General features: G+C 40.4%; 1 protein-coding gene and 1 long non-coding RNA gene across 5 annotated transcripts in view; one reads left to right on the plus strand and one right to left on the minus strand.

Annotated features, from left to right (window-relative positions):
* Positions 1-594: 594 nt before the first annotated feature.
* Positions 595-25,767, minus strand: part of LOC108019994 (uncharacterized) — a 103,482-nt gene continuing 78,309 nt past the window's right edge. For 2 of the 4 annotated variants that reach the window (XM_065866291.2, XM_065866292.2), the window contains 2 exons: positions 16,650-16,758; positions 595-1,293 (listed from right to left, as the gene is read on the minus strand). In XM_065866291.2, coding sequence (XP_065722363.2) covers positions 16,723-16,758 — 36 coding nt within the window. In that variant the 3' untranslated portion in view covers positions 595-1,293; positions 16,650-16,722. Of the gene's footprint in view, positions 1,294-2,726; positions 2,750-3,670; positions 3,808-16,649; positions 16,759-25,767 lie in introns of those variants that run through there. The other 2 variants (XM_065866293.2, XM_070996522.1) reach the window with 2 other exon arrangements.
* LOC136117089 (uncharacterized) lies at positions 2,994-3,719 on the plus strand. The gene is made up of 3 exons (XR_010654351.2): positions 2,994-3,246; positions 3,299-3,522; positions 3,580-3,719. It is a non-coding gene; the product is annotated as an uncharacterized lncRNA (long non-coding RNA).

Here is a 25,767-nt window from a genome sequence, read left to right on the forward strand (position 1 = left end):
AAAAGTTTTAATATAATAATATATTTTACATTTCTTTTAATTTAGTTTAAACATCACAATATATTTTCTTATTTTCTTACATTTATGTTTCGTTGTTGTTAAAGTCGTACAAATCATATATTTTCCTTATTTAATAGTATCTTTTGAATAACATAAATATTTGAAATTCTTTAGCTTCTACCAGTTTAATGGCCTCTCACCTGGCTTTTTAAATACTTAATTCTTTTTTAATTGACTTTCACGTAGTTTTACGGCTCTTGCTCGAATCCGATTTCCAAATCTTGGGCGATAACAATTGAATAATTGATCAATCAACGGATTGGCTAAACAATCAATTTTTGGCACACTGGCTTGTTAAATCTTTTATGGCCAAGGGTGGGCTGAAACAGCGTTAACGGCCGGGCGAGTGCTTTAAAATTAATTGCTCATAAATTCCAAATTAAACATTTTGCCACACTTTGGTTTATGTTTATGGGTCATACGGCGAGTGCGAGTGAGTGGCCAACACTGAGTACAACCGAATTCACTCATGCACTGGAAAAAATTATCATTGACTTTGGATTTTGTATGAATCTTTCCTCTTTCAAGTTATGAACTGGGATATGAAATCAAACTGGCTGCTATAGCAACACATATGAATACAGGAATTTGAGGAGTTAGGACTTAATTACTAGCATTAAAGTCTCAATAACCACTTAATAATTACGGGGAATTCCCTAAGTGAAGGATTGTAATTTTATGAGTGTACTGCTGCCCAGATACTCAGCCACTCACAGCGGGCTGTGATTTACTGCCCTTGCCCCGGGGTGATGGGATATGGGCTATAAGCTGTGGGCCCGTGGCAGGTGGGCCGCCCAACGACCGGAAAAATGTAAAACGCCCATTTTGATAATCAAAACAAATAATAAAACAACTTCACACGTTAGTCTGACACAACTACTGGTGCAACAATAACAAAACCAGACATAACGAGCGAGCAAGCCCCATTAAACGATAATAATCGTAATAAACATATAAAAATTGAAACTGGGTGAGAGTGAGGGAACAGCAGAAAATGCAGAAAAAAGTAAATAAATAAAAGAATCGTAATTTTCAACAATAAAACACTATTTTGAGTTGCCGGGGGATGAGAGTCGAGTTTCGGTTGAGTCGATTTGTGCGTTGAGTCGGGTTTTTCTGACTTCGGTGGTGGATTGCGTGGGATTGCGTGTGATCCTCAGGACCGTTAAACAAAAGCGGAACAAACCATAAAAGAAACAGCTCCCTTGTAATCTCTGGTGCGACAGGTTGTATCTAAAACAAAATAGGCGTAAAAAGAAGGGAAACACTTGTAAAACAATAAAGTCAAAATTATTCTAAAGAATGGGTAAATGATAGTTCATAAAGGTAAAGTAGTCTAATGGCTTGACATGTGACAAAACAGTTTGTTTAACAATTCATATTGTAACATAACAGTTATATTTTTCTATAAACAAGTATAATTTGTTTATTAGTCCTTACAAAAATGTATTTATTTAAACTGATAATAATAAAATTTAGTTCGATATAAATGTTTTTTTGTTTGTTTTAATAATTTTTAGACATGATACAATCATTTTTCGAATGGTTTGTGCTTTTGCTTACTGGTGAATGTTATTTTGGCTTTATTTCTAAAGATTAAATGAATTACAAATATTGATTTTTTTATCATAGTAATATATTATTAATTTATAGCACGAGCTAAGTGGCTAACAACCGACTGTATTACCTTATAACTTAGATTTAAACAGATAGCAAGCTTGCAGGTAGATGGGTTAATAATCTATTATTAGCCGATTGGTTACCTACGAACATTCTCTGCGCTATAAACATACTTTCACGACACAATATGGCCAAACAAGTTGGTCAGACAGTACACACTTATGGTTGCATTCGTGGCGCACTCGAAAATCCATTCGGTTAACAAGCTGGCAGCCAGTTTTCCTTTCGTTGGTTCCCACAACCCCGGCCTCGGGAACTATTGGCATTGCGAGTGCAATTCGGCGCTGAGTGCGGATCGTAAAAGCCGCTAGAAGACAGGAGTAATTGCCCATAAAAAGACTGTAAAGACTGTAAAGTATTTCGGCTCGGAGGCGAGTGCAGGAGTGAGTAATGAGACCGGAATCAATTGTCACTCGCCATAAAATCAATGGCATTGAGTGAGACTCGCCCCGAGTGGAAAGTGCGGCTCAGTGGTGGAAATAAAAAAAAAAGAGTCCCTGCACATCAAGTTCTTTCCCTAATTTGATACACTTTTATAGCGTCGGTTTACGGCTTGTTTGGCCGTGGTTTCCCCGTCCCCGTCCCATTTCCCGTTCCAGATCGCCTTCATCTGACGAATGAGTTCTTTCCACGATTACTAAATGCCTTCTCACGCAATCATTTTTTAATCCCCGTTGCGGTCGGGTTTATGGGTCACCCCGAATCTGGGTCTCCGTGCCATCGTCATCTGAGCGGCAGCGATCTCGAGTCACCTCCGAATTACTCAATAAAATTTATACGAGTGCACACCTAATGTCCGCCCGTCTGTCTGCGTGTGTTTTCCTCTACTTTTATTGCATTTTAATTGCACAAATGATACACTGCCTTGTAAATTGCACCATCAATAAATATGTATGTTGGTTAAAGATTGTATTGTATAGAGGGCCATGTCTGGGGCTTAAGTCTAAAGGATGAACATAAACATATAAACAGCATATTTCACTTACCATTTTTGCAAGCTGTTTGTAATCTAAAAATATAATAAGAAATATTTATGGTGAGCTTTTGGAAAATATTTTCGAATATTACATTAGCTAATAATGACCACCCCATTAAATTCATTATATACAAAGAAACCTTATATCCAAGGCAAAAATATTTTAACAGTATGTTATAGTTATAGAGTTAGGACTAGACACAATTTGAAAAATGTAAAAAAAAATCAATTAAATATATAATGTAAGATGTTGTTTCCAAGAGTTTAAAGTCACACTTAACATATCTGAATTTGACACACAAAAGTAAAGCAATTATCTAATTCCAAAATATTTACACATGAAGAGTCTCTATTCAACTGGGAACTGGGGAGTTGAAGTGTGTAATATTGGGAAAAGGTCAGAGGATGGTTTACTATGCGAGGAAAACAAGTTGCAGGAAATGACTCCTCCGGTTCCGGATAGTGAAATTCCATGTGAAAGTGATTCAAATCACTGTGAATTCAGCTGGAGGGTTCTTGTCATCGTGGCGGTTGGTATATATAGTCATCCTCCGATTTGAGTTACAATCCTTTTCATTACAGATAAGCCTGATAATAACTTTAGCATCAGCATTTTCGGGACTATTTTATGAAGGCTCAACATACTCATCCTCAAAAAATTATAAATCTATTATTGGTGCCTTAATTTGCATGTACGCAATTAATTTAATGATGTGTTTTGATCCTCGAATATTTCAGAGGTCCTCAAACATAAACATATTGATGGCACTTTATACGGCAGGCCTATTGTGTACGCGCCCCTTTTGGTGAGAATGGTTTTTTATCTTCGGTGTTCATATAAATATGTCTGCGATTTTTGCCAGCATTCCCTCCTTGATTAACATTCAAAAGTTGATCGATGGACAATACGAAATGGGTGAATATACAATGGGTGCCCTGTGTCTAGGACAAGACGTTTTGTGCATAAGTCTCTTCATAATCTCGCTGTGTATCACAATTGAAGGTCATGAAGATGAAGATAGTTCTCATGATTCCGGGGATTCCGGAGACGACGACTCGGGTGATTCTGGCGGTTCTTAAAAATCTAGTTCCTGAAACGTGAAAGCAGCACTGTGCTTAATAGAACAATAAACAGAAGATTCTTTCTCTTAACCTATAATTAAAGATTAACTATTTTTATCCTAATTCTGGAAGGTCTACAAAATTTAATTCAAATTAATTTACTAGCTCCCCTAATGTTTTCCTTGGCCATGGCTAACTGAATGAAAATCGACATCGACATGTTTTCGTCATCGACCGGGATGACGAGGGTGTTTTATAGGCCTCAACAAGACATTAAAACACACGCATACGCCCCGTTGGCGAGGGGAGGCCATTATGATACCTGCGGCGGTGGTTTTTCAGTTTTTCCGCTTTCCCCCAGCTGGAAAAATGTCGGAAAAGCAAGCTGCAGGAGTGAGGCGAGTGGGCCTCAGATGGTCTCTCTCGACTCGAAAGATGGGCGATGATGGGCTCGCTGCGAAAGGAGATTTCAATATCATAAAAAATCGTATTAAGAGAATCTCATATTGGGAATCGTAAAGTTTTTACGACCGTTTAATGGACTCTTGCAGTAAGCGTGAGTATTTACGCGCTGCTTAAAAGCGGTAAAATATGGCCAAATGTTGTTGTGGAGCAGTAGAAACGCAGGCGCACGCACCGCGAAGGATGCGGATGTAGATACAGATACGAAAAGGCCGATGTTGCAGATGGAAAACTTCAATTAGAAACAAAAAGCGGGTTGGCCATCAAATTACCGGAGAAAAGTTGTGAATGACCAGTGCACCGGAGCGCCATCTATATACCGTTGGCTGAAACAACGTCTAACCAGTTAACGCCCTCGGCCTCCAAGCAGTGCAAGCAGTGTACATGCGTCCTCACTAATTTTGGCAAGGGGGTGGGTCGGTAAGGCAGTTCAAAGGATACGAAGTGGAAAATTCAACCAAGATAGAGATAGCAATGCATTTTCGCTAGGGGAAAGAGAGGTCCGATAACGATCGCTATTGCCAATAACTGGGCGTGGCTCGTGGTTACGTCATTATTGGCTAAGAGGCAGGCGCAGGACATTCGGGCCAGCCTTTTTTTTAGATGGATAAAATATCAATGAAATGGGTGTGGTAAAGACAAATCAGAGTTATGGTCGCTCACTTGGAATATTTAGTTTTAAGCCTCAGTTGCACGGCGGTTTAAACTAAAACGGATCATCGGTTAACATTGAAATATTATTTAAGTTAAAAGTTATACCAAAGATGTGTAGTTCCACGTTGTAACATTAAAAATATGAATGGTTTGGTCATATACGCGTGTCTTTGCCTAAAGGAAATAAAACATATATATCTAGGAATCCATCACAGAACTACCAGTAAACTAGCGATTTCATTGACTCTGGTTTGATGAATAGGAAATTACCCTAAAGGTGATTGGCGAAGGAAAACAGCAGTGTGTCCTATTAGGTACAACCATTCTATTACAAATTACTTTCCGTATTCAAACGCAGACAGTGCAATCGACTCGATGAATATAGTCGGTGGAAATCTCAGCCCTTGTCACCAAGGTACAGCCCGGCTAACTGGGCTCATTGGATGCCATTCGTAGTTGCAGTCACGTATGGCGATCTATAGACTTTGGGCCCAAACAAATTGTGGAAGTATGGTGACAACGACCCGACGACTTCATTAGACGCGGCCATCCATCAGCCGGTGGAAAGAGTTATGTGACTTGTGGAAAGGATTTCCTACGATTTCCACCACTCGGATAAATCATACGCCCAATCCCTCTTGTACACTGTGAGGAAATTTCAATTATATTGGCCTAGGCTCTAAGTTAATTATTTTTTCAACATTTTTGTATATCAGTTGGTAAATCTTAATCCTGACAAAGTGACCAATATTTGTAATTCAACAGATTTAAATCATGATTAGTTCTGTAGAACTTTATCAGTAACTTCTTTAGGATCTCGTACTCTAACACATTTTTTCTCCATGCAGACAGTCGAATAAATCAGAAAGTTCGAGCAGTGCCGCTCGTAAAACGGATTCCACCGAATGTTTGTTAATTATGGTTTTGCGTAACTCTCGCATTCGTTGGCCCCGGGTCAGAACCACTGGTGAGTGATTTGTATTTGGGCTCGTTAAAGTGTCCAGCAAAATGAAGTGCTGGCCAATGAGTTTCTTCTCAAATGCGGCGGCACGATCGCCGAGCATCTTCGCACATTCCCGCAATCCCGTGGATGCATCTCCGCGAAAAGGCACGTTTTCAAACGTAATTTGCAACAATTTAAAGATTTTTGCGCCAGCTCCGATGGCCTATAGTCGAATCGCCAGAAATTGACTCGACTGGTGATGGCCTCGTTAAAAGGGGGAGTGCCCGGGGGCGTTGAAAAAAGAGGGAGTGGCGCTAATTGGGGGGAAATTGAGAAGCGGAGAATCGAAAGCGCCGCATCTGGTTGCGAAATGCGAGCGCTTCTAGAAGTTCAAATGGCGTCTACAGAAGGAACTTGAAGTTTTCTAGCAATCCGCTGGATTACAAGAGAAATAGGCGATCGATTAAGTGCGCAACTTGGCTCTTAATTATCCACTTCGAGATTTAGAAACTCTCGATTTCCTAGACTTTCTAATCATAGACATATTATGAATATTTTTAATGTTCTCTTACACAACAGAATAATCGCCTTTAAAATATGTTCTATATATTTTAATAAATATTTCTTTAATTAATCTTATTGTTTTATTAATAATCTTAATATGTAGAATTTTACATCTTGTTTTACTAATTCCTTTAAAGATATTTATAAAAAATACTTGTTGTTAATCAATCAAACGTATGCTAACAACACTTTAAGTGGAACTTTTAAATTGCCTACTAGACATTTGCATTTGAATCTTTTAAAACTTCAAGGAAAAACTTGTCATTTTATTTAATGCAATTAAAATAATGGAAATTCTCGAACCACATCAATTAGTTTAATTCGCTGTAAAGTGCGACTGCAAACGTTCCACAAAACATGCTCCATTACAAGGGGTCTAATTGGGCGCATAAATCGAGTTAATTTCGTATAATGGCCGCATTTGGAGTGAATTGACCACCGTGACGCTAATTGCTGAACTCAATGCGATCGTAGCAGTATTTGCATGTTTCGGTTTCAAATTGTTTCCGAATCGATTGGACTAAGTGGGCATAAATGATGGGGCAGATGGGGCCCAACTTATTTGTCCGATGGAACAGACTCACTCAGGTGACCTTTGTCCCTTCAAATGAGTCTCCGAAGAGCCACCGACAGATTCACACCAACGGAGAGTGGTTTCTGGGGGATTTGTAGGGGGATTCCGTAAACCGGATCAACCACTTTGGCGGTGCAATGGCGGAGGCAAATGGCCGTGATAAGAGCACCGCCTCTGCACCGCCATCGTTTGGCTTGTCTCAAAGACTTTTGGTTTTTCATAAATAGATTGAAATGAGCCCTTGCCAGGGCGAACTCTATTTCATCCCCTCAGCTGCGCACAACTCCTTTCTCTCCCTGCGCATTTCTCCTGGGCTCATTTCTTTGTCTGTGTCAAGGCCCGAAACCCGTTTTCACACTGTAAAAAAATTTGCTTGTTTTGGTCTTTCAATCGGTGCACTTTGGTATACATATAAATATATATTCAAGGTTTTATTGAAAATTATTGCTCTGTTATACAATTTTAAACATCCAAAATCGAATGTAAAAACCTGACAAAAATATTTATGGTATTCAAAAAAATTAATTTATATGTTTTTCCTTGAATTGAAAATAGGTTAATGTTATTAGAATTTCAAAAACCTATAACTTATGTTCTAAAAATGTTTTTTTTTCAAGTGCATCTTATGTTTTTGACTCATCCATGCGGTCATTGCGGAGGTCGAACTCTTTCCAGCCCTAATGCGATGTTTTTGTCATTTAATGCCTGGGTCATAGTCATCCGATTATCGATTGACCGACTTATTGCCGGGCTACCCGAGAAATCCAAGAAATTCAATTGGAGAATTGAATTCCAATGGGTGACAAAGGGCCGAATGAATTATAAAAAGATTAAAGATGGTGCATCTTACAGAAATGGTAGCATCCCACACAGAAACTATTTATCCCTCTCTCAATAAACTCCATAAAACCATGGCTAATAACCCCCTGGGAACCGCGGACCAGGTTCCCTAATTTCAAAGAGTTGCTGGCGAATTTACGTGACGCTGACACTTGCTATCTGGAGCCATAAACTCGGCGGCCTTATCATCGCCGGCGGCCATTAAAAGGGAGTTTTACTGTAGGACTGGCCGCGACTTTAGAGCGGACGCACGACAATTATGCGCACAGCCGGACATGGCGACTGTCCCCCTAGTGCACATAGAAAAAATTAATAGAACTTTGAGAGATGCAAAGAAAACAAATCTTAAGATAAATTATATTCGGCCTGTTGAACTATTTATTACAATTTTTTAATGTATTTGGTTTGTTAATTTTTCTCAATAATATTTGTATTTTTAACTACCCTATTTGTAATGTGCTTTCAACTATTTCAAAACAAAAATTGGTTTTTAACAAAAGAAAAGCTATTAATAGTTTAATAAATGGTTTCTTATTAGCAACCCGAAACATGTTTAAAGAATATTGCTAGGAAGCTAAGTTTATTTTATTGTGCATTATTATACATCATTGTACATTATTAAAACAAATCCTTCGTTATTTAAAATTTCCAAAGATTTTTCTTTTATTCTGAGTGAAACTTTTTAGACATAGTCTGATGCCTGCCAGGCGGAACTGGAAATTTATGGGGGCCGCGACTTGGCCACATGGATAGAGTCTGGCTCCCAGTGCAATTATGCGGCGGATTATCTTGGCGAAAATAAATTGGCCAACGCTCGCGGCGAAACAAAGTCTGCCACTGGGCAATGGCAACGACAACGGCAATGGCACCTCCGTTTTTGGCGGCCACATCGCGTGCCACACATCGAGTCGTGATTACGCCCCGCCAGCAATTCAGTTGGCCACATTATGCATATGCAGATAGAGGGGGGAGCATCACTTAACTCAGCTGAACGACCATTCAGCATACTTTACAGGTGCTTTGTGGAGCGATTGAGACGTCTCACATAGGCGGCGGAGAGCTTTCAAGACTCCGAGACAAACAACAATATTTTACAAAAAAAACATTACTGAGCTTAAAATTTAACATTTTAGTGCGGAGCAAAAAAGCTTACATACTTTATGTTTGGGTGATTTTAATAATACCTTTGTGGTGATTTCTTTAATAAAAATATTTTATAAACTTTAAACTCTGCAAAAACTGAAGACAGTATGCCGAGGTCACCAAGAAATCCTGCAATTTATGACAAAATGCAAATGAAATGCTGCTCTTTTTGTAGGAGAATATGGTTATTTTAAGTCATGTTTGAGCTTCGCCATGTCAGCAAGTTTCATATTGTGGTGGGCAACTCGTTTCCATATTCATTAGATATGCCCAGATTTATTTCCCTTTAAAAACACATGGGCTTTTTTTGTTGAACGGCTTGGTGTACATACATATTTAAAAGATATCTGCGACTTGGCTTCTGCGCCTTGGAATTATCCTTTATTCACACAACAATTGCGCGGAATTGCGTGTTTTCACTCTCGGTTTCCGGTTATTCTCGACCCATAAATCACAATCAAAAGGAGCAGAACCACGAAATATGTGTGTACGCCTTTCGTGGCTGAGGGAGTGAAGGAATCCAGATGGACTTCCGAGTCCTTTTTTCCACTGCTGAAGGGTTAAACTGTCCAATTGCAAAAAGGGTCATAAAATGCCGGATTTTCGTTTCGGGAACCCCTCGAGTAGTGACAATAAAATGGCAAACAAAAGTCGCAGGGTGACCAGTTCTCGAAAACCCTTGCCGGGGATATGGTAAAAATATGGAAGCGGGCAGGCTCGACAGAATGTCACACCATGTTGTCGCGTTTTACGACGGCCACTCACCTTTTGTTTGCCGAGTTTATGGCCAGCAGACCTGCGTCTCCCTCCTCAACCTTTTTGGCCCAAGTCCGCCATTTAACCGCTTCACTTTGGGTGCAGAACCAAAAAAAAAACTCTATCCGCAGCTGAAAACATGGCCAGAAGGACCTTTGGATCTCCGGAGAAGCTGGCAGTTTTTTTAATTTATCGATTCGCTAAAGTGTTGTTTTTTATCATTTTAAAGCAAGAACGACAAGACGAGAACTTGTTCACCTTGGCCAAAGCCATTAACCGGTTGCATTTTTTGGGAAATGATTATTAATAGATTCGACCTTCAAGGACTGGCTGCGTAAAAAACTGCATCCGGAGAAAGGATATTCCCTGGAAAAAGGCTAACAGGTAGAGGTCCGACAGCTGTCCGTAAAAAACACAAACGCCTTGCGATTCTTAATTGCGCAACTCAAGGACTTCAAAACGCGGCTGGACTTGTAATGCCCGTAATACAGCCCGTGCAAATCGCATAACCCTTAGAGTAACCCGGTAAAGGACATTCGGATGTCCTTGAATCTAAATTCGGTTCGACTAAAATATATCCTTAAACTTCTTTGGGCAAAAATACCATCACAGGTTCATATAACTTATAGATTAATTATTGCTTATCAAATTAAAGAGTATTCAATATAAAATGTAAAAAATTACTATTTTATTATCATAATGCTATAAGACATTTAACATGAGGAGTTAATAAAAAAAACTCTTAAACATTTTTTGAAAACATTTAGGATACACCTAGCAATTTTAGAAAGAGTTCAGCAAGTACCGTCAGTTCTCGTAATATCATTAAATTAAAAACTTAGCTAATTTATATTGAGTGAAAAAAGTGACTTAAAAGTTCAAATTAATAATGCTTGTCCGGTCGGAATGATGAGCCAATACATTTTATAACTTGTTCTTCGAAACCAAACGAACTGCCCAATTAAGTCCAATCAAAATGGAAACAACCGTAAAAATACAAATAATAACGAACGTAAATGCGTTATTGGGCAATTCTACGAGATCGTCACAGCTGAAGAGGCGATCGGCAATCTGAAATCGGATTCTCAATATGTATAATTTCGGCTGGCTCGTTGACAACGCCTCACTGTCCGCCAAATCATTCATAATTCATTTTGTATGCCGCATAAATGTTTTTACTATCAATAAAAGCGCAATCAAATTAACATTAAACTTATTTCGCCGAGGTGGCTCCTCGTCGGGATCGAAAAGCACGTAATTATTTTAAAATATTCCGCCATTCCGTTGGGCCACCGCATTCTTTCACTTGGCCGCGTCTGCCATGATTTCTGTTTTCATCGTTTGTTTTGTCAAAAAATCTTAGAAATCATCGTGACATAAAAATAGAAATTGGCTGTGATCTGTGTGGTCACCAAAGTCTGGTCCGCCGCCTCTTTCTCGGTGGTTTTGGGGTTTTCGCATTTGTTTTAATTTAAATCGCAAATGTGTCGACGCCACGGAGCTTGTTGACATTTTATTTACAATAGCAGAAATGTGCAATAAAATTTAATGAACGGCTTATGTAAATGCCCCGTAATTGCAGACGGACATTTGGTGAGAAAAGCACGGCGAAACGAGCGTTTCAGCCATTTTCCATTCGGACGGACCCTGGAAATGTGTTTTCCTAATTAGTTGTGTTCTGTAAGGAACGATTTCTATTTTCATGCCAGTCACATGCCCCGTCTAAATGGGCTAGCAAATGGTGCACTTCGCCTGCGGCAAGGGGTGATCATCTAAAATTTTAATTATTTATAGAAGTGCCACATAAATCTGCAGCGGACAGGGCGAGAGCAGAATTAATTTTTCCCTTTTAGTTCTCTTTTGTTATTTTCCATTTGCATCATCCGAAGGAATTTTAAATTTAATCAGTGCCCTGTTAAGGAATTTGAAACTTAATCAGAATGTTTCTGAAGTCTGGAAGTGGAGTTTATGACAATGCTTCTTCATAGTGACTTGAGTTAATAGCGCGAATTCACTTGTTCTTAATACTAGATTTATTTGATCTTGTGGTGTATTTTCCCAATTAAACCAAAATGATTGTTGTTTAAACTATTAAAATTGTATGTAGCTTAGAGTCTTAACTATAGACTTTTAGATATCTTTTTCACCCAATAATATTTTAAAACGTTTATAATAAAAACAAAGGACCAATTATCTTCTGAACATTACACGTATTGTGATTGGGATGATTTTATTTTATTAATTTAATGTTTATGTATGCCTAGTGAATCGTATTTTAAGATCATCCAAAAGATCCTTCATCCCTATATGAGCCATTCCAATTATAATCCAATCGAGAACTACATCTGCAGGTGATTAGGCGGAGCATCCCGCGCGGTATTCGTTTCTCCATTACCATAAGAACAGTACTAGTGGAATGGCCAACCATATAGACGAGCTGCCTTCATGGACAAGTGCATATGGCATTGGCATTGGGCTGGAACGACGGGCGGGCGGGGATGGGAACACCTCCACTTGAGCCAGTTGCTCATTACACTCGACTGGATAATTACGAGCATTTCAATAAACAAGCACAAGAATCGTGTGCTCGAACTTGGCTCGAGCTTGGCATTATGAACTGTTTCCGAACTGCGCGCACATAATACCATATTTCAAATTTCAATTAAGTCCAAGTGCTGAGAGAGCCTTCCCCCTTTCATGTTCTTCTACCCCTCGAAACAGCCCACCAATGGCAGCTTTCGGTCTGTTGATCTTTACGTTTCCTATTTGACTTTTGACTTCCCGAAATATAAACATTTTGTTTTATGGCTTTCGATCGATTTCCCCCAGTTTCGGCCTAAAAGGGACTCAAGTGCAGTTCCACTTGGCCCGCTGCATTGCCAAATCCCCTCGATAGAGTGTGCTCCTCCCATCCCCATCCCGATCCCTCATTTTCCATATATTATTATCCCCCATCTCTGTTCCCTGGGAGCCAGCGAATTAGATTTTAATTAAAAACTAGTTTTCGCTCTGCATTCGAAACGATCAGCGGGATTGGAGAGCTGAATCGGATATTTTTTTTAATAAACCATAAAAACGTTTCTAAAGTGTCACACTCAAAATTTGGACTGTCACATAAATTTCGATGCCTTAAAACAAATTCCAGCGATTAAAATCTGAAAATGGACAACTTTGACCACCTTGGGCATTAGAGGCCCGATTGAAAAACCCGAAATTGAAACCCAGTCTCAAGACTGAGTGGTCTGTGCGTTCGTATCTGTGGGATACCAGCCGGATTACATTAGGCAACACTTGGAGCCCAGCGATACGCAAAGCAAAAAGCATTTTAGAATCGAAAAAAAAAATCGTGAAAGCCAACAGCTCGGTGGCCCTTTTGCGACAGAGAAAACAAAGAAAACGCTGTTTAAATTTACATTCCATTTCGAAAGAGTTTCTGGAATGGATTGGGGGTTACTTGAATCTCCCTGTTGACTTAGGCGGATCCCGGTTCCACAATATTTTGCATATTCCATCGATTTTTCGACTCCAAAAAACGAGTGCGCATAATGAGCGTGCGAGAGAGATGGTCGAGCGCAGAGAGAGATGGCATTTTCTGGGTGTGTCTCCACCGAGAAAAGGAGATAGAGAAGGGGGTGGGGAGGGAGGGGAAATAGATGGAAGTTTGTCGCCAAAGAGGATAATTTAGTATCGATTCCACATCATATCCATGTCCCCGCCGCAATTTCAAGTCGCTTTCTAGCGAATCTAAGTCCCCGGCGCATAAATCTCGCTAATTTATGAAGGATGCGTGCGAAATGCCAACAAACTAACTCGCCCACGCCCATCTGCCAACCGCACCACCCACCGCAACCACTCTGCACCACCCTGCACCACAAACCACTCCGCGGTTCGACTGTCACGCGAGTGGCTGTTCTGCATATCAAACCGAAACTCGAGAATGTCACTGCACTGAGAGGAAGAACTAAAAGTCTTAAAAAATTGTGACTTACATAAAAAAATTGGTTTCTACAAATTTAATATCTAAGTCTTACGGGTTTTAAAAAGTATTTTAGTTGTATTTTATAATTAAGATGGTGGTTGGAAAAATGTATAATATGTTTTATAACAACAGGATATTTATGATTTTAAAAAATATCAATATGTATATCATTTCCGACGATAAAATAACTTATCTTGAATCCGTTGCAATTTTGAATATGTACATTACGTTCCCTAGGATACCACCCTATAATTTTTATAAATATAAATTTAGATGATTTTTTCTCGGTGTTCAAGAGTGCATGTCCGCGTTTAAGTTTTGAATCCAAATCCAAGTCCCTGACCATGTTTTGGTCCCAAGTTCGCTTGGCTCTTGTCTCGCTGACATCTCTCGATTTATTTAACTGACCATTTCTGTCGCACTTCGACTAACGATTTTCTAGTCAAGTCGGCGTTCGGTGAGCAAAGTTATTGGACTTGCCCGACATTCCAGCGATCAGCGTACAATTTATGCAAATGTCTGGCATATTGATACTGTTATGCTTTTGTAATGGAAATGCCTGCAATTACCACTTGAGGCTCCATTGTGTACTGGCGCTGTGGAGGGCAATTAACGCAAATTAGTTTGTTGAGTTTTCCTCTTTCGAGAGGGAAAACTAAAGAAAATACCCAAGGGAAAATAAGTTTATTCTCTGTGTTGAAGCCAAGTCAAGTGGCTTAATTATTTTAAAGTAGGCATTTATTATTTATTAGAGGCAGCTCATTTAGTTTAAGGTGTTTTGAAACCTTAACTTTCAATGAGTCGAGTGAATATCATAGTAAATTACTAGAGTTTTAGTTTTTAATTAAAAGTCTACAGTCATATTCCCATTAGGTTTTAACTAAATATAATCCTGACAAAATACTTCTTAATACCAAATAAACTATTCAGTGATCTAAGTTCAGATTGAATCGCATTTTTTCGACATATATGTGACAATACAATATATGTTACGAACGCCTGTTCTCTTGGAATAAATAACTCAAAAATCATAATTTCCTGCTGTTCTTTCATCCAAAGACCCCATTATCAGCATCATTATTCTGTTCGTCTGTGCAGTAAATAATAATACAGTAATTACGGAGCGTAATGAGCTCATATGCGGGTGCAAATGTCATTGATTACTTATAATGACCGATTATTATTTATATAGATGGGTGTTTTTGTGATTCTCGCGCTGTTGAAGCCAGATAGACCTGCCAGCGACTACGATCGCCAACGCTGCGCTCGTCCACAAATGAAATGAAGTCATAAAATTATTTAAATCTGTACTTAAGTGACAATAAAGCACATTATGTACATTTAACGATAAGCGTCCATTGCGGATGACGATTTGTGGAGGCGATTTTCCGTCATCATGAGACTTCAACTCGAAATATATTTATATATAGCAAATATAGCCACTGTATTATATACGACACTGATAAAAAATAAAATGTACTGCTTTTTGGGTGGCACGTTATCCGCACCTGTCATCCAAAAAATTTTAATTGGCGCAAATGCTTTCAGGTCTCGATTTTACATATTTAAAATTTATTTAATATTTTGCATGTTTTTCGATCGGATTACAAGCTTTTAGAGTGCTTTGGGCCGGGCTTAAATGACGCAGGTGCGGCTAATGCATGGAGTTAATCAGTGGGCAGTAGGGTTACTCGGGAATTAATTAATGATATAAATGTAAATGTTTTTAGCAGTAATTTTAAGAATTTTTAAAAATCAAACAAATTAAAAATATTACGACATCCAAATTTCCTAAAATAAAACACCTTCTACCAACATTATTACTAAAATATGTATCACAAGTATTCATTTTTTCTTTCGATGGTATTATTTATTATTATTATTTAATTGAAATAAAGATAAAGCATAAATTGGTTACCAAAATAATCCCATATTCATTTGAAGTGCATCGCCCTAATGCCTTGCGGACATGTCCAACAGTTGTTGCTTTTGTGTGTCTTGAGATCCCCAATAAAAATGCGTGATTACGAGCATTTAATGCAATATATTAATTACTTCGCCTTCGCAATCCGATGGCGACGTCGGATTCCCCCCTTTGCGGCCAATTGAGCAGATTAAAAACTGGAATAACGTCTTTGTCAGTATCTTCTTGGATGTGAATTCGGATTCTGGGGGATATTCGAGTGAAGGCTCCGCCAATCGAAAGGCCTGAACTCTGCAACTTTTGACGGCAAGGTGGGCCGGCGAGGTGGGGGAAGCATCTCGACCGGGGTCGAGACGACACATTCGTTAGCCAATTTATGAGCGACTATTGGCAATAACGAATACACTTTATGGCCTCATCCATAATCGAATCGCAATGAAAACTGCACAAATCGTGCAATTTCTGGGCGACAGTGCAGCAGCGGTCACTGGGAATCATATTTATACGGTCACCATTGCTATTCGAGTGACCATTTTGAAGCCATTCGCCGAGCAGTTGCCAAATTAAATCATAAAATCGGGACCAACAAAAGCGAAAACAAAGACATGCCTCGTAAAGTTTTATGCATACTTTTGTGAAGAATTCCCATTTAATGGCCGCCGAAGCTCAGCTTAAAAACCGAACTCGCGCACTCGAGTTTCGGTATTGGTCGAAATCCCGACGGCTTAGAGTTATGACCATGTTAATGGCTTTTTAAAGCGATTATGCGAGAAATTTTAATGGATTGTCCGAGCGGAATTATGATCGATTCATGCACCGGAGCCGCGGCTCAGGATTAAATCATTATGCAATTAGGATTTGCTTTTGGGTTTCCCCGTTTAGACAAAAGGCTTTACGACTTCGGTGGCTGGGAGCGCCATAAAGCGAATTTATTTATGATTTATACATTTTTGATTTAATCCCCGGCTCCGCTCAATTTCGTGTTAATATCAAATGGCAATAAAAGGTAAATATTTAAATTCGTATACCAACCCTTTTGTGGTAGCTGGTGCCCTTCGCTGGCTCCGCGGTGAGGTGTAGTTTTTATAGGCGTAATCCACAAATGTTATAAAAACACACAAACACACGCGAAGACGCAGACCTGGAAAGAGAATAGAGGGGGATATAGTTTAGTCAGTCGGTTTTTAAACACATATAATTGGTTTGCAGATTTGGATAAAATTGGTCAAATATTAATTGGTAGATACGCCCACAGGCGGCGATAAAATGGATTGAAATATTTAAAATTTATGCATTTCTCAAGATCAATTAAATCCCCCTATCTAAAATTAGTTTTTAATTATTATCGTTTTTTAATGCAAAACAAAATATAATTTTTGAGTTTGTGGAAAAAAGATTTCGATATATTTTGTATTATCTATTTTATCTCAGTTGAATAATAACAAAAGATGTGAACTAAAATAAATAGCTGCAAATTTAATTAAATTTACGTTATTTTCAAGCATATTGTGACCTCCGATTTAACAATTCTAAGGCCGTAAATTTTCCAAAACCCATTCCAAATAGCCCACAATTAATAATTTACACTTCGTTCCGCTCAAAGGAAAGTTGCCCTGAGATTTGTTTAAATTTTGTGATTTTCAAATGAGAATTTCTGGCTTTTCCGCCCGAGCAAGATTGCCATTTGGTGGCAACTAATTGAACCAAAACCCAATTCGAGCCAACCAGTTGCCATTTGAGAGGTCGTCAGGTGTGCCCAACGACAGGTCCCCAGTTGAAATTCGTTTTTTCCACTTTAATAACAAAAAGCGAAGATGTCGAGTTTGGAAAATCAATTCCAACAATGTGTTGCTGGTTTTGTGGAGCGGCTTTTCCCCCGGAGACCTGGGTCCGAGTTTCACTCGAAGCGTTTTCGCTCAACGGCGGAACGAGTTCTCCCCCGTCGACCGCTCGCAGTTTTTTCTATCTTTACTTGCTTTTTTTTTAGTATTTCTGTGGTTTTCTCTGGTGCTCCAAGATTCCGGCACACACATCCCGCGAAAAAGTCTCCAATGCTGACCGCTCAGCAAACAGCAGCAGCGGCCTAAGCTGCAGTCGCTGCTGACGCTGCCGTCGCCGTCGACGCCTGCGCTGCGCTGCTCGCCGTCTCGCTCCCACCAAAATGGCCGCTCTTGCCTCCTCTCGCTCGCACTTGGAGTGGCTTATGAGGCGTGCGAGGAGATCAGAGAGATCCGACGACCGTGTGCGCAACAGGGCGCACACTATGCTGCTCCCCAGTGCCACGCCCACGCGCCCCCAAAAGCGCTGGCTCCAAAAAAGCGTCGACAGTCGGGCGGCGGCGGTCCGCTCGCACCGCTAAACGCCCGCGTTTGCCGTCGCGATTGCTGATGTTGCTCTCGGGTCTTGATGTTGCTGGTGTAGCTGCTGCTGTTGCTGTTGTATCTGATGTTTTTGCTGCTGTAACTGATGATGTTGCTGTTGTAAAAGATGTTGTTGCTGTTGTAACTCATGATGTTGCTGTTGTTTCTGGTGCAGTTGCTGTTTTAGCTGCTGGCGTTGCTATTGCAACTGCAGTTGTTCCTGCTTATAAATAGTTTTTTTTGTTGCTGCAGTGTCTTTTGTTGCTGGTCTATCTTAAGTTGCTGCTGTTGCTTATCTGGTTGCAGCTCGAACTTCAAGTTATGTTGCTGTTGTTACTATACAGCCTTTTGTTGTTAACTTGGCTGCTCTTTAAGCTGATATTGCTGTTGTCTATTGTGTTTTGTAGATATTTATTCCTACTTTTTTGTGATGCTGTTGCTGGCATTGTTGTTACTGATTTGAATTGCTTCTTTTCTTATTGTAAAGGCAGCGTTTTAAAAATGTGTTGGCGATATTTATAATATGTCTTAATATAACAATGACTTTTATTGTCAAAGTTGCAATATATTTATGTTTTTTCCAAGTTGCTTCCATTTTCCTTTATTTGAAAGCCATTTCTATAGCTTGATAAGTTTAATAATGTTGCTCTTAGCTCTTATCTTGCTGCTACATTTGAACTAGAATTTGTTAAATTTTCTGATATTTTCTGCTACTTTTTTCCACTTTGCAGTTCTTTTAGCTCTTGTAGTTGTTGTTGCGGTTGCAGCTGATGTTGCTACTGTTGTATGTGTTATCAATTCTAATGCCTGGGGAGCTGGCAGCGCACTTATCTCGCAGCTTGGCAATTTCCACTTGATTGGCTGCACTTCTCGAGATTTTCGTTTATAGAAAGACGAGGGAATTTGCATGCAGAAAAGGATGCTTCTTGCCAGCCAGGACACTTACAGCCAAGAGGAACCAGGAGCAGCTGCAGCTTGGCCATCGCCGCCAGTTGGCCGTATGGTGCAAATGGCCCTGGCTTGGCGATGCGAAAAGTGAAAATGCAGTTTCGCATAATTTGATCCCTCACCGAACCCCCTGATATATATATATCGCTCCTTGCTGCTGCTGATAGTTCTGCTTTCTGGGTTTTGGGTTCTGGGTCCTCAGAGAGTCCCGAGTCCCTAGTCCTTCGTCCTGCTAGCTGGTTGCTGGTTGCTGGTGGCAAGACAATGCCCGTTCTAATCGTAATCATGGTTGCAATGTAATGGCAAAATGCCAAGAGCCTTCCTCCGCAGAGCTCACCTCTCACATTTCTGCTTCGGTGGTTGTCCTTCGCTTGAATTGCACTTTTTTATGGCATTGCAATTAGGGGTAAGCGCATCGATGCTCACACACACCGATAGAGAGGTAAGGGTGCAAAGGCAACACACAGCTAAGGGTTGTTAATTATCTACCGAGGGGTGAACGGCGAGTACCCATACCAAGGTAACAATTATCTGACAATTCCATACTGCAGTTCCCCAGAATGCCAAGCAAATAAATTCTGCAATAACTCGGTGCAATGCGTTTGAAAACAAGTATTTAAAGACAACAAGATGGGATGGGCTCGATTTACATTACCTTTAACTTGCTAAAGTACAAGTACTTTAAGAACCCTGATTTATTTTAATTTTACTTTAATTTGAAAAATTGGTTATTGGACTAATCCGACTAGTTGTTTAAGTATAAATGTTTAGAAAAGTAACTAAACATAAAGTCAAGTCATAAACAAAATTTTAACACCTGCCACTTTTAAAATTTTACTTTGTTCCGAAACATTGCGTCCGATAAAGAATTAAATAAGTACATTTTTTAATGGTAAAAATAGTTAATGCAATCAATACAATCCTTATTAAATTTTGAAACTTTTCAATGATATTAAATAAAAAACAATATATTTGAAAATATTTTTTATAGAATGCAAAGAACGTTACAATAACAACAACCAAATATTTAAGGTAACTTAAGATTAGGTAAAATATATAAGGAAAGCTTGATGTAGGCCGGTGGTAATAAAATGCCTACAAACTATTCCAGAGAATTTTTAATATAAGTCGAGTGCCGAAATGTGTTATCAACAAACGATTTATGAAATGAGAAAACCCACAATAAAATCCCCAGGCACAGTTCCGATCCAAAGTCAAAGTGGCAGGCGAAGGTGAGGGGGCAACGTTTTGGATGGGGAAAACGGGTCGACTGGTCCATTGTCGTTGTATTTGCGCATTGTGCAGAAAAGTCGTAAAAATTTCTGCTGTCTACGTTCGAAATGAATGGGGAAAATGAGAAAAGGCCGCCGCGCTATTGGCATTTCTTCTTATTCTTATTTCTTCCTATTTTTTTCGGGGCAGCCCGGCGAAGAGTTCTTGTAAAGTTTACGAGCGCAAATATAATTCAAATGGTCGTTAATTGCAACAACAGCGAAGGAGGCTCATAAATGGATTGGATACCAGCTCGGAAAAGTGGGGCGGGGTTATATACTTAGCAACAGAAAGCTAAAGCAGCTGGGCGAGCTTTTTTTGCAGCGTGGAAAAGCACAAAAGCAAAACAACAATGGACCCAGCACGTGGTGGGGATATTTCGGTAGATATATTTCGAAATTTCCCGATTTCGATTCAGTAAAGCGGTAACTGGCTTGGTTAAAAAAAGTACCAAAGAGGTTAGATTTTTGGAATGGGTGTGTGTGTGTGTAAGTGCCCCAGGGAAATTTCGAAGCACGTGCGTGTGAGTTGCGCATGAACGCTAAACTAATACCACGGCAAAAGGCCCTCACAGATACTGTTCACACAGATACTCCGGCCTGCTGGGGCTACGATATCTGTGAGATACGCACAGATACAGCGGCAGCGCTGCCCGCGTCGCAGTCGGCGTCGCTGCCGGCATTTGAGAGACCGAGCGGCGTGCAAGAAATCGTCGGGCAACGGCTTCAAATGAACGCAAAACGTTGGAAAGCAAACAACCGCAAAAAAGCCATCAGCTAAAAATAAAACTGCAACTTCCCAAGTGAAACCATTGAAACTAGTGTTAAATCTGTGTGTCCGGTGTTAATTTTATTATTCTTTATAATTTTATGAACGAAATTAGTCATGTTTTTCGTTTTGTTTATCAGTTAAATCTCATCGTGGAACTGGTTTTGCATTTTGTATCTTTTATCGCTGCATTATTGCTGCGCATCTGTATGGGTGAGTATCTGTGTGAGTGAGTGACAGCCTGCAGTTGCAAACCAGTTTCAAGTATCCCCCCCCCAACTATTCCATCTCTTTTTGCAGATCTAATGTGAATGGAACCCTGACGCTTAAACGCCGCCATAAACACCAAATAACAAATTTTCTGGCAAACATGGCATGTCAAGGTCTCATTAAACGTGGAAAATCAGCCCAGAAAGTCAACACGACAATTTTTTCGACTGTCCCCGAAATACAGTGTGTGTGTAGCTGTGTGTGTGCGTGCCATTGACATTGACTTATGGCCATGAGGGGGTTAAGGGGGGTTAGTGGGCTAAGGGGGGACTAAAGGGGGTCTCGACCCTTTGACAAAAACTTTGATTCTCTCTTTTCTTTTTCGTCTTTCGTCTTCCACGCACATTTATGGTTTGTTTTGCTCACACACACATATACACACACACTCTTACTCATACACACAAAAGCCTACGCAGCGACAGAAAGAGAGGGCATGAGCGGTGAAGAAAGAGACGGGTGTAGTCTCGGATGATAAACGCCTCTTGGCTTTTTTGGCGGGTCCATGAATGAAACAATTGCCCCAAATGACTGACTGCCAGACAGATAGCTACAAAATGCCCATTCCGGGGGGTAAAATTGGGGCTTATGGGGGTCTGAGAGGGTCTGAAGAGCACAAGGGCCTGCGGACCTGAGCGCCCGGAAAGCCCCGACAGCAATAAACACTGTGCTACGACAAAAGTCTGATGAGACAGGCCATCATGAAGTTCATCATCGTCGGCGATAATAATGATTTTCATTTGCACATTTCACCCATTTCGCTGTTCTCTGTTCGCCGGCTCGCAGCCTCCAGTTTGCATTCAGTGGGGCAGGTTATTTATGGCACTTTTCCTATCGCCACTCACTGGGGTAATCGATTTTTATTGGATTAATATTGCTTTCCGCATGATTTGGCCTCTCTTCGTTATCACTAAGCAGGTTTCTTCTCGCAAAGGAGTGGACCAAGAACAAGTCGACTGGAAGAGCTGGTGAGTCTTTAATGCATTTCCTATATTTGTATTATCTAATTTCAAATAACCTGATTTACTTTCAAATGGGGCTTAATAGTTGGGAATTTTTATTACAGTACAGATCCATTAAATATTAATGGATTGATGTTCTGCCTTTTTAGGTAATTCAAGAAAAGCTGGTTTTTCAAAATCGAGCTAGACTTTAATTTAAGTATACTTTAAAGCTAAGTTTAGATATGTGTCTCTTAGAAATACATCCATTTTCGTACATATTTGGTTGTAACTATAATTGTTTGCTCAAGACAGAACTTTCTTAGGCATACTATATAGCTTAGCTTTTCATATTAATTGCCATTTGCCTTTCCATGAAATTCCAAGAATCATTTTTGGCCTCGCCCTCTGCAACATATCCCATTGTTCCTATGGCGAATGGGGCGTATGCGCAATATGTCTGCGCATCGAGTGTTCGGCCGGAAATCGGTCAAACTGCCACCTGGCTACTTATTAGCGGCACTAAATCAAACCAGCCTGCCCGGACAGACAGATTTTACGAGCGGTGCGCCAGTTACGAAGCTGCATTTTTCACATGCGTATAAATCAATCAAAATAGCCCCGACTTGGGGTGTAGGGCTCTCGGGCCAAAAGGTTCGAAATTCGAATTCAGAGGTCGTTTCCTGAACCGAGATCAGTTTCAAGCTGCACCGGCAATGGACGAGCAGACGACAGCCATAAAGTTTAGTTTTACGACTGCCAAACGCATAATTACGCACTCTCACCTACACGAACGCATTTGCCAGGGGCGGTTTTTGGGTTTTGGGTCTCAGACACAGAAACACACACATATATGAAGACCCACCCCCTGTTAAGATGGCAGCAAAATGGCAAACAACCCGCTTGATTTTTTCCCCATTTATCCGAATTTTGATTGTGATATTCTGGATTTCTTCTGATGCGAACAGATGCAGGCGTGAAGCATCAAAGGTGCCACATGCGCCATATGTAGAGGCAAACAGTCATCACTTGCTAAAGAAAACAGTACATAATATTGAATATTGCGTAAGATTGAATAAGGCTTTTGTGCTGGCCAAAAATACATGAAATCAAACAATATGAATTTGAAAAATATTTAAAAGCTAACTGCTCTTAAAGTTGCGATTACCAGGTGATAAAACTTTCGTTTTGAACAGTCTTTCTATTGTAGGGTCTTGAAGAAAACTTAAATTCAAAAATTCATAAATTCAGCACTCATTTTTTATACAGAAAAGATGTTCAGACACTGTGGCATTCTCTGATTTAATTTTTTTTAGATTATCAGTCGCCACTGCTGATGTCAGGGGTTGTTAGTCGATTATCTTGCAGGACCATTGCCCCCGTACCATAATGATGCTGCAGAAATGCCAGAGATGCGGAGAATTTACATGTGTGGCTAACGCCCCGAACATTAAATTAAATGCCACCGGTCGGTCTGGCCTTGTGTATTATCAAATTGTCGAGCTTGTCTTGAACCTTGGTCGCCCCTGCTCCGACTTTGAATGCATAAATTCCCGGCAGACAGACAGACAGTTGGTCGAGCTGCGGGGTCGTCTAATTTGGCCATTCAAATTGCAGCTCAGACAAGAGGCAATCGTTATGGCAGCTGCTGCTGCTCCATGGAGCATAAATTGCACACTAATTGTGTCCATTTCAGGGCGTCGCTTTGTACTCTGCCATCCAGCCCGGCCACCCACTTGGCCGCCCATTAGTCGTTTTAATAAAACAAAATAAACTAAACTACAGTGGCGAACTCTGTGCGCAAGTGTCGTGGCCATCTTCAACCTCAGACTGGGTCCAAGTCTGGATTCCAGTCTCTGTCTCTGGCATTTCCCTCCTGCAACCCCAACCTCTCTGAATTTTCCATCGCCTCGTGTTTAGTTTGGGTGTGAAATCTAATTTGAAAAGTTTGTGTAGTCATTTTGATGCCGGAGCGCACTCAGCAGCATATGCTACCCACCGCTCGGGTTTTCTTTTCTAATTTTGTTTGCAAGTCATTGACGCAATATTGCCCGGTTCCTCCGAACACAAGTCCCTCCTCCTGACTCCAAAAACCGTTCTGTCCACCGGCTGCGACTCGAGGACTTTATAAGAACCGCACCGACCGCATTTGCTAGACTTTGAACGTGAGCATTCAGAAATTTAAATTAGAGTTCCCATCGAATAGTTTTGAAACAGGCTCAAGATAGAAGGGAAAAGCCATCCGAATATCAATATGTGTTTCAGAATAAATTGAGAACAGAAACATGTCAAAGCTCTATGAAAGAGGTGTGAATGATCTACTCAAAACTTTAAAGACTTATATGATATTTTTAAAGGAATTAGAATTTTCATGATGTTCTTAATAATTGAAGGCATTTTATTTGACATATTTTAAAATAATTTATTGTTTTTTTAAGATTTAAGTTTTTACTCCTAACCTTTTTAATTTTAAAGTCTAAAACAGCATTCGTACCGCTCTTAGTCTTGCCACAAAGTCAATTCGAGGTGAAACAAATTTGAAAGCTAAATTAAACTTCAATTCCTGAGACATAATCCCCGATGGGCGATAAAGAAATATATTTCACGGAGGGAAAAGAATGAAATAGAACAGAGCCAGAATAATTGAGAAGACAGAATAAAAAAGGTGGAAAAGAAATGAAAACTCATTTGGAAACTACGCCCCAGAGGTGGTGGTGAATGCTCCCTGAAAAGTTTAGAATTGTGCAGGGTTTCCATGCGTGGGTTGGACTCGAAATGAGGATGAGGATGCGGATTGGGATGTGGGGGCGGTTGCTCTGGAGCGTGGAAACAATCAACTGAAAGCGTTGATAGTGACGACTGCTCCCTTTTTGTGGTCCATGGCAGGTATAACCGCAGGCGAAGTCGGGATGCGGGATCTGGGATGTGGAATGCGTCTGCTGGCAACAATGGCGCAATGGCGTCTGTAATTCCGAGCAATTGTTTCCGTTCTCCCGCGACGCTTTTGTCTGTCCTTATTTAGTTTTTTTTTCTGTCCCGCCCAGCGAAGCGTGCATTTAACACCACATGCCACCAAGGACTCATCTGCAGCTCCTGCTTGAGTTTCAGCTTTTTGGCACCTTTGGCCGGGATGTGGCTACGATTTGCCATAAAGTCACGTACCTTGATATCGGGCGATTTGGCGAACAAGGATTTCTGGCAATGGTCGAGCATCCCTCGGCTCGTTGGCTCGCCAAATTGTCGCACATTCTTAGGGGAGTTCCACATCCCGAACATCCTTGAATAGCCCCAAGAAAACCTGAGACCAAGTCCGCCCTCGACGCTCGTTATGCGGGCGAATGGCCGTCTGTTTAGTACATTTCACTGGCCGTCCGCTGGGAGTCGGCGTTTTGCATTGGAATTTGCTTTGCCAAATGCCGCCATTTAGGGTTGTGCCAATAAAAAAATGATATTTATGGTTGTAACGGCCGTTTTGTGTGTACGCCCTCCCCCACTTCGAACACCGCCCTAACATCACCCACCCCGAACCACTGACAGGCCCATCCGAAAACATATAGACACGGTTTTGAGAACAGTGGGATCTAATCTGGAGTA

The sequence above is a fragment of the Drosophila suzukii genome, chromosome 3 (genome assembly GCF_043229965.1).
Source record: "Drosophila suzukii chromosome 3, CBGP_Dsuzu_IsoJpt1.0, whole genome shotgun sequence".
Classification (NCBI taxonomy): Eukaryota; Metazoa; Arthropoda; class Insecta; order Diptera; family Drosophilidae; genus Drosophila; species Drosophila suzukii.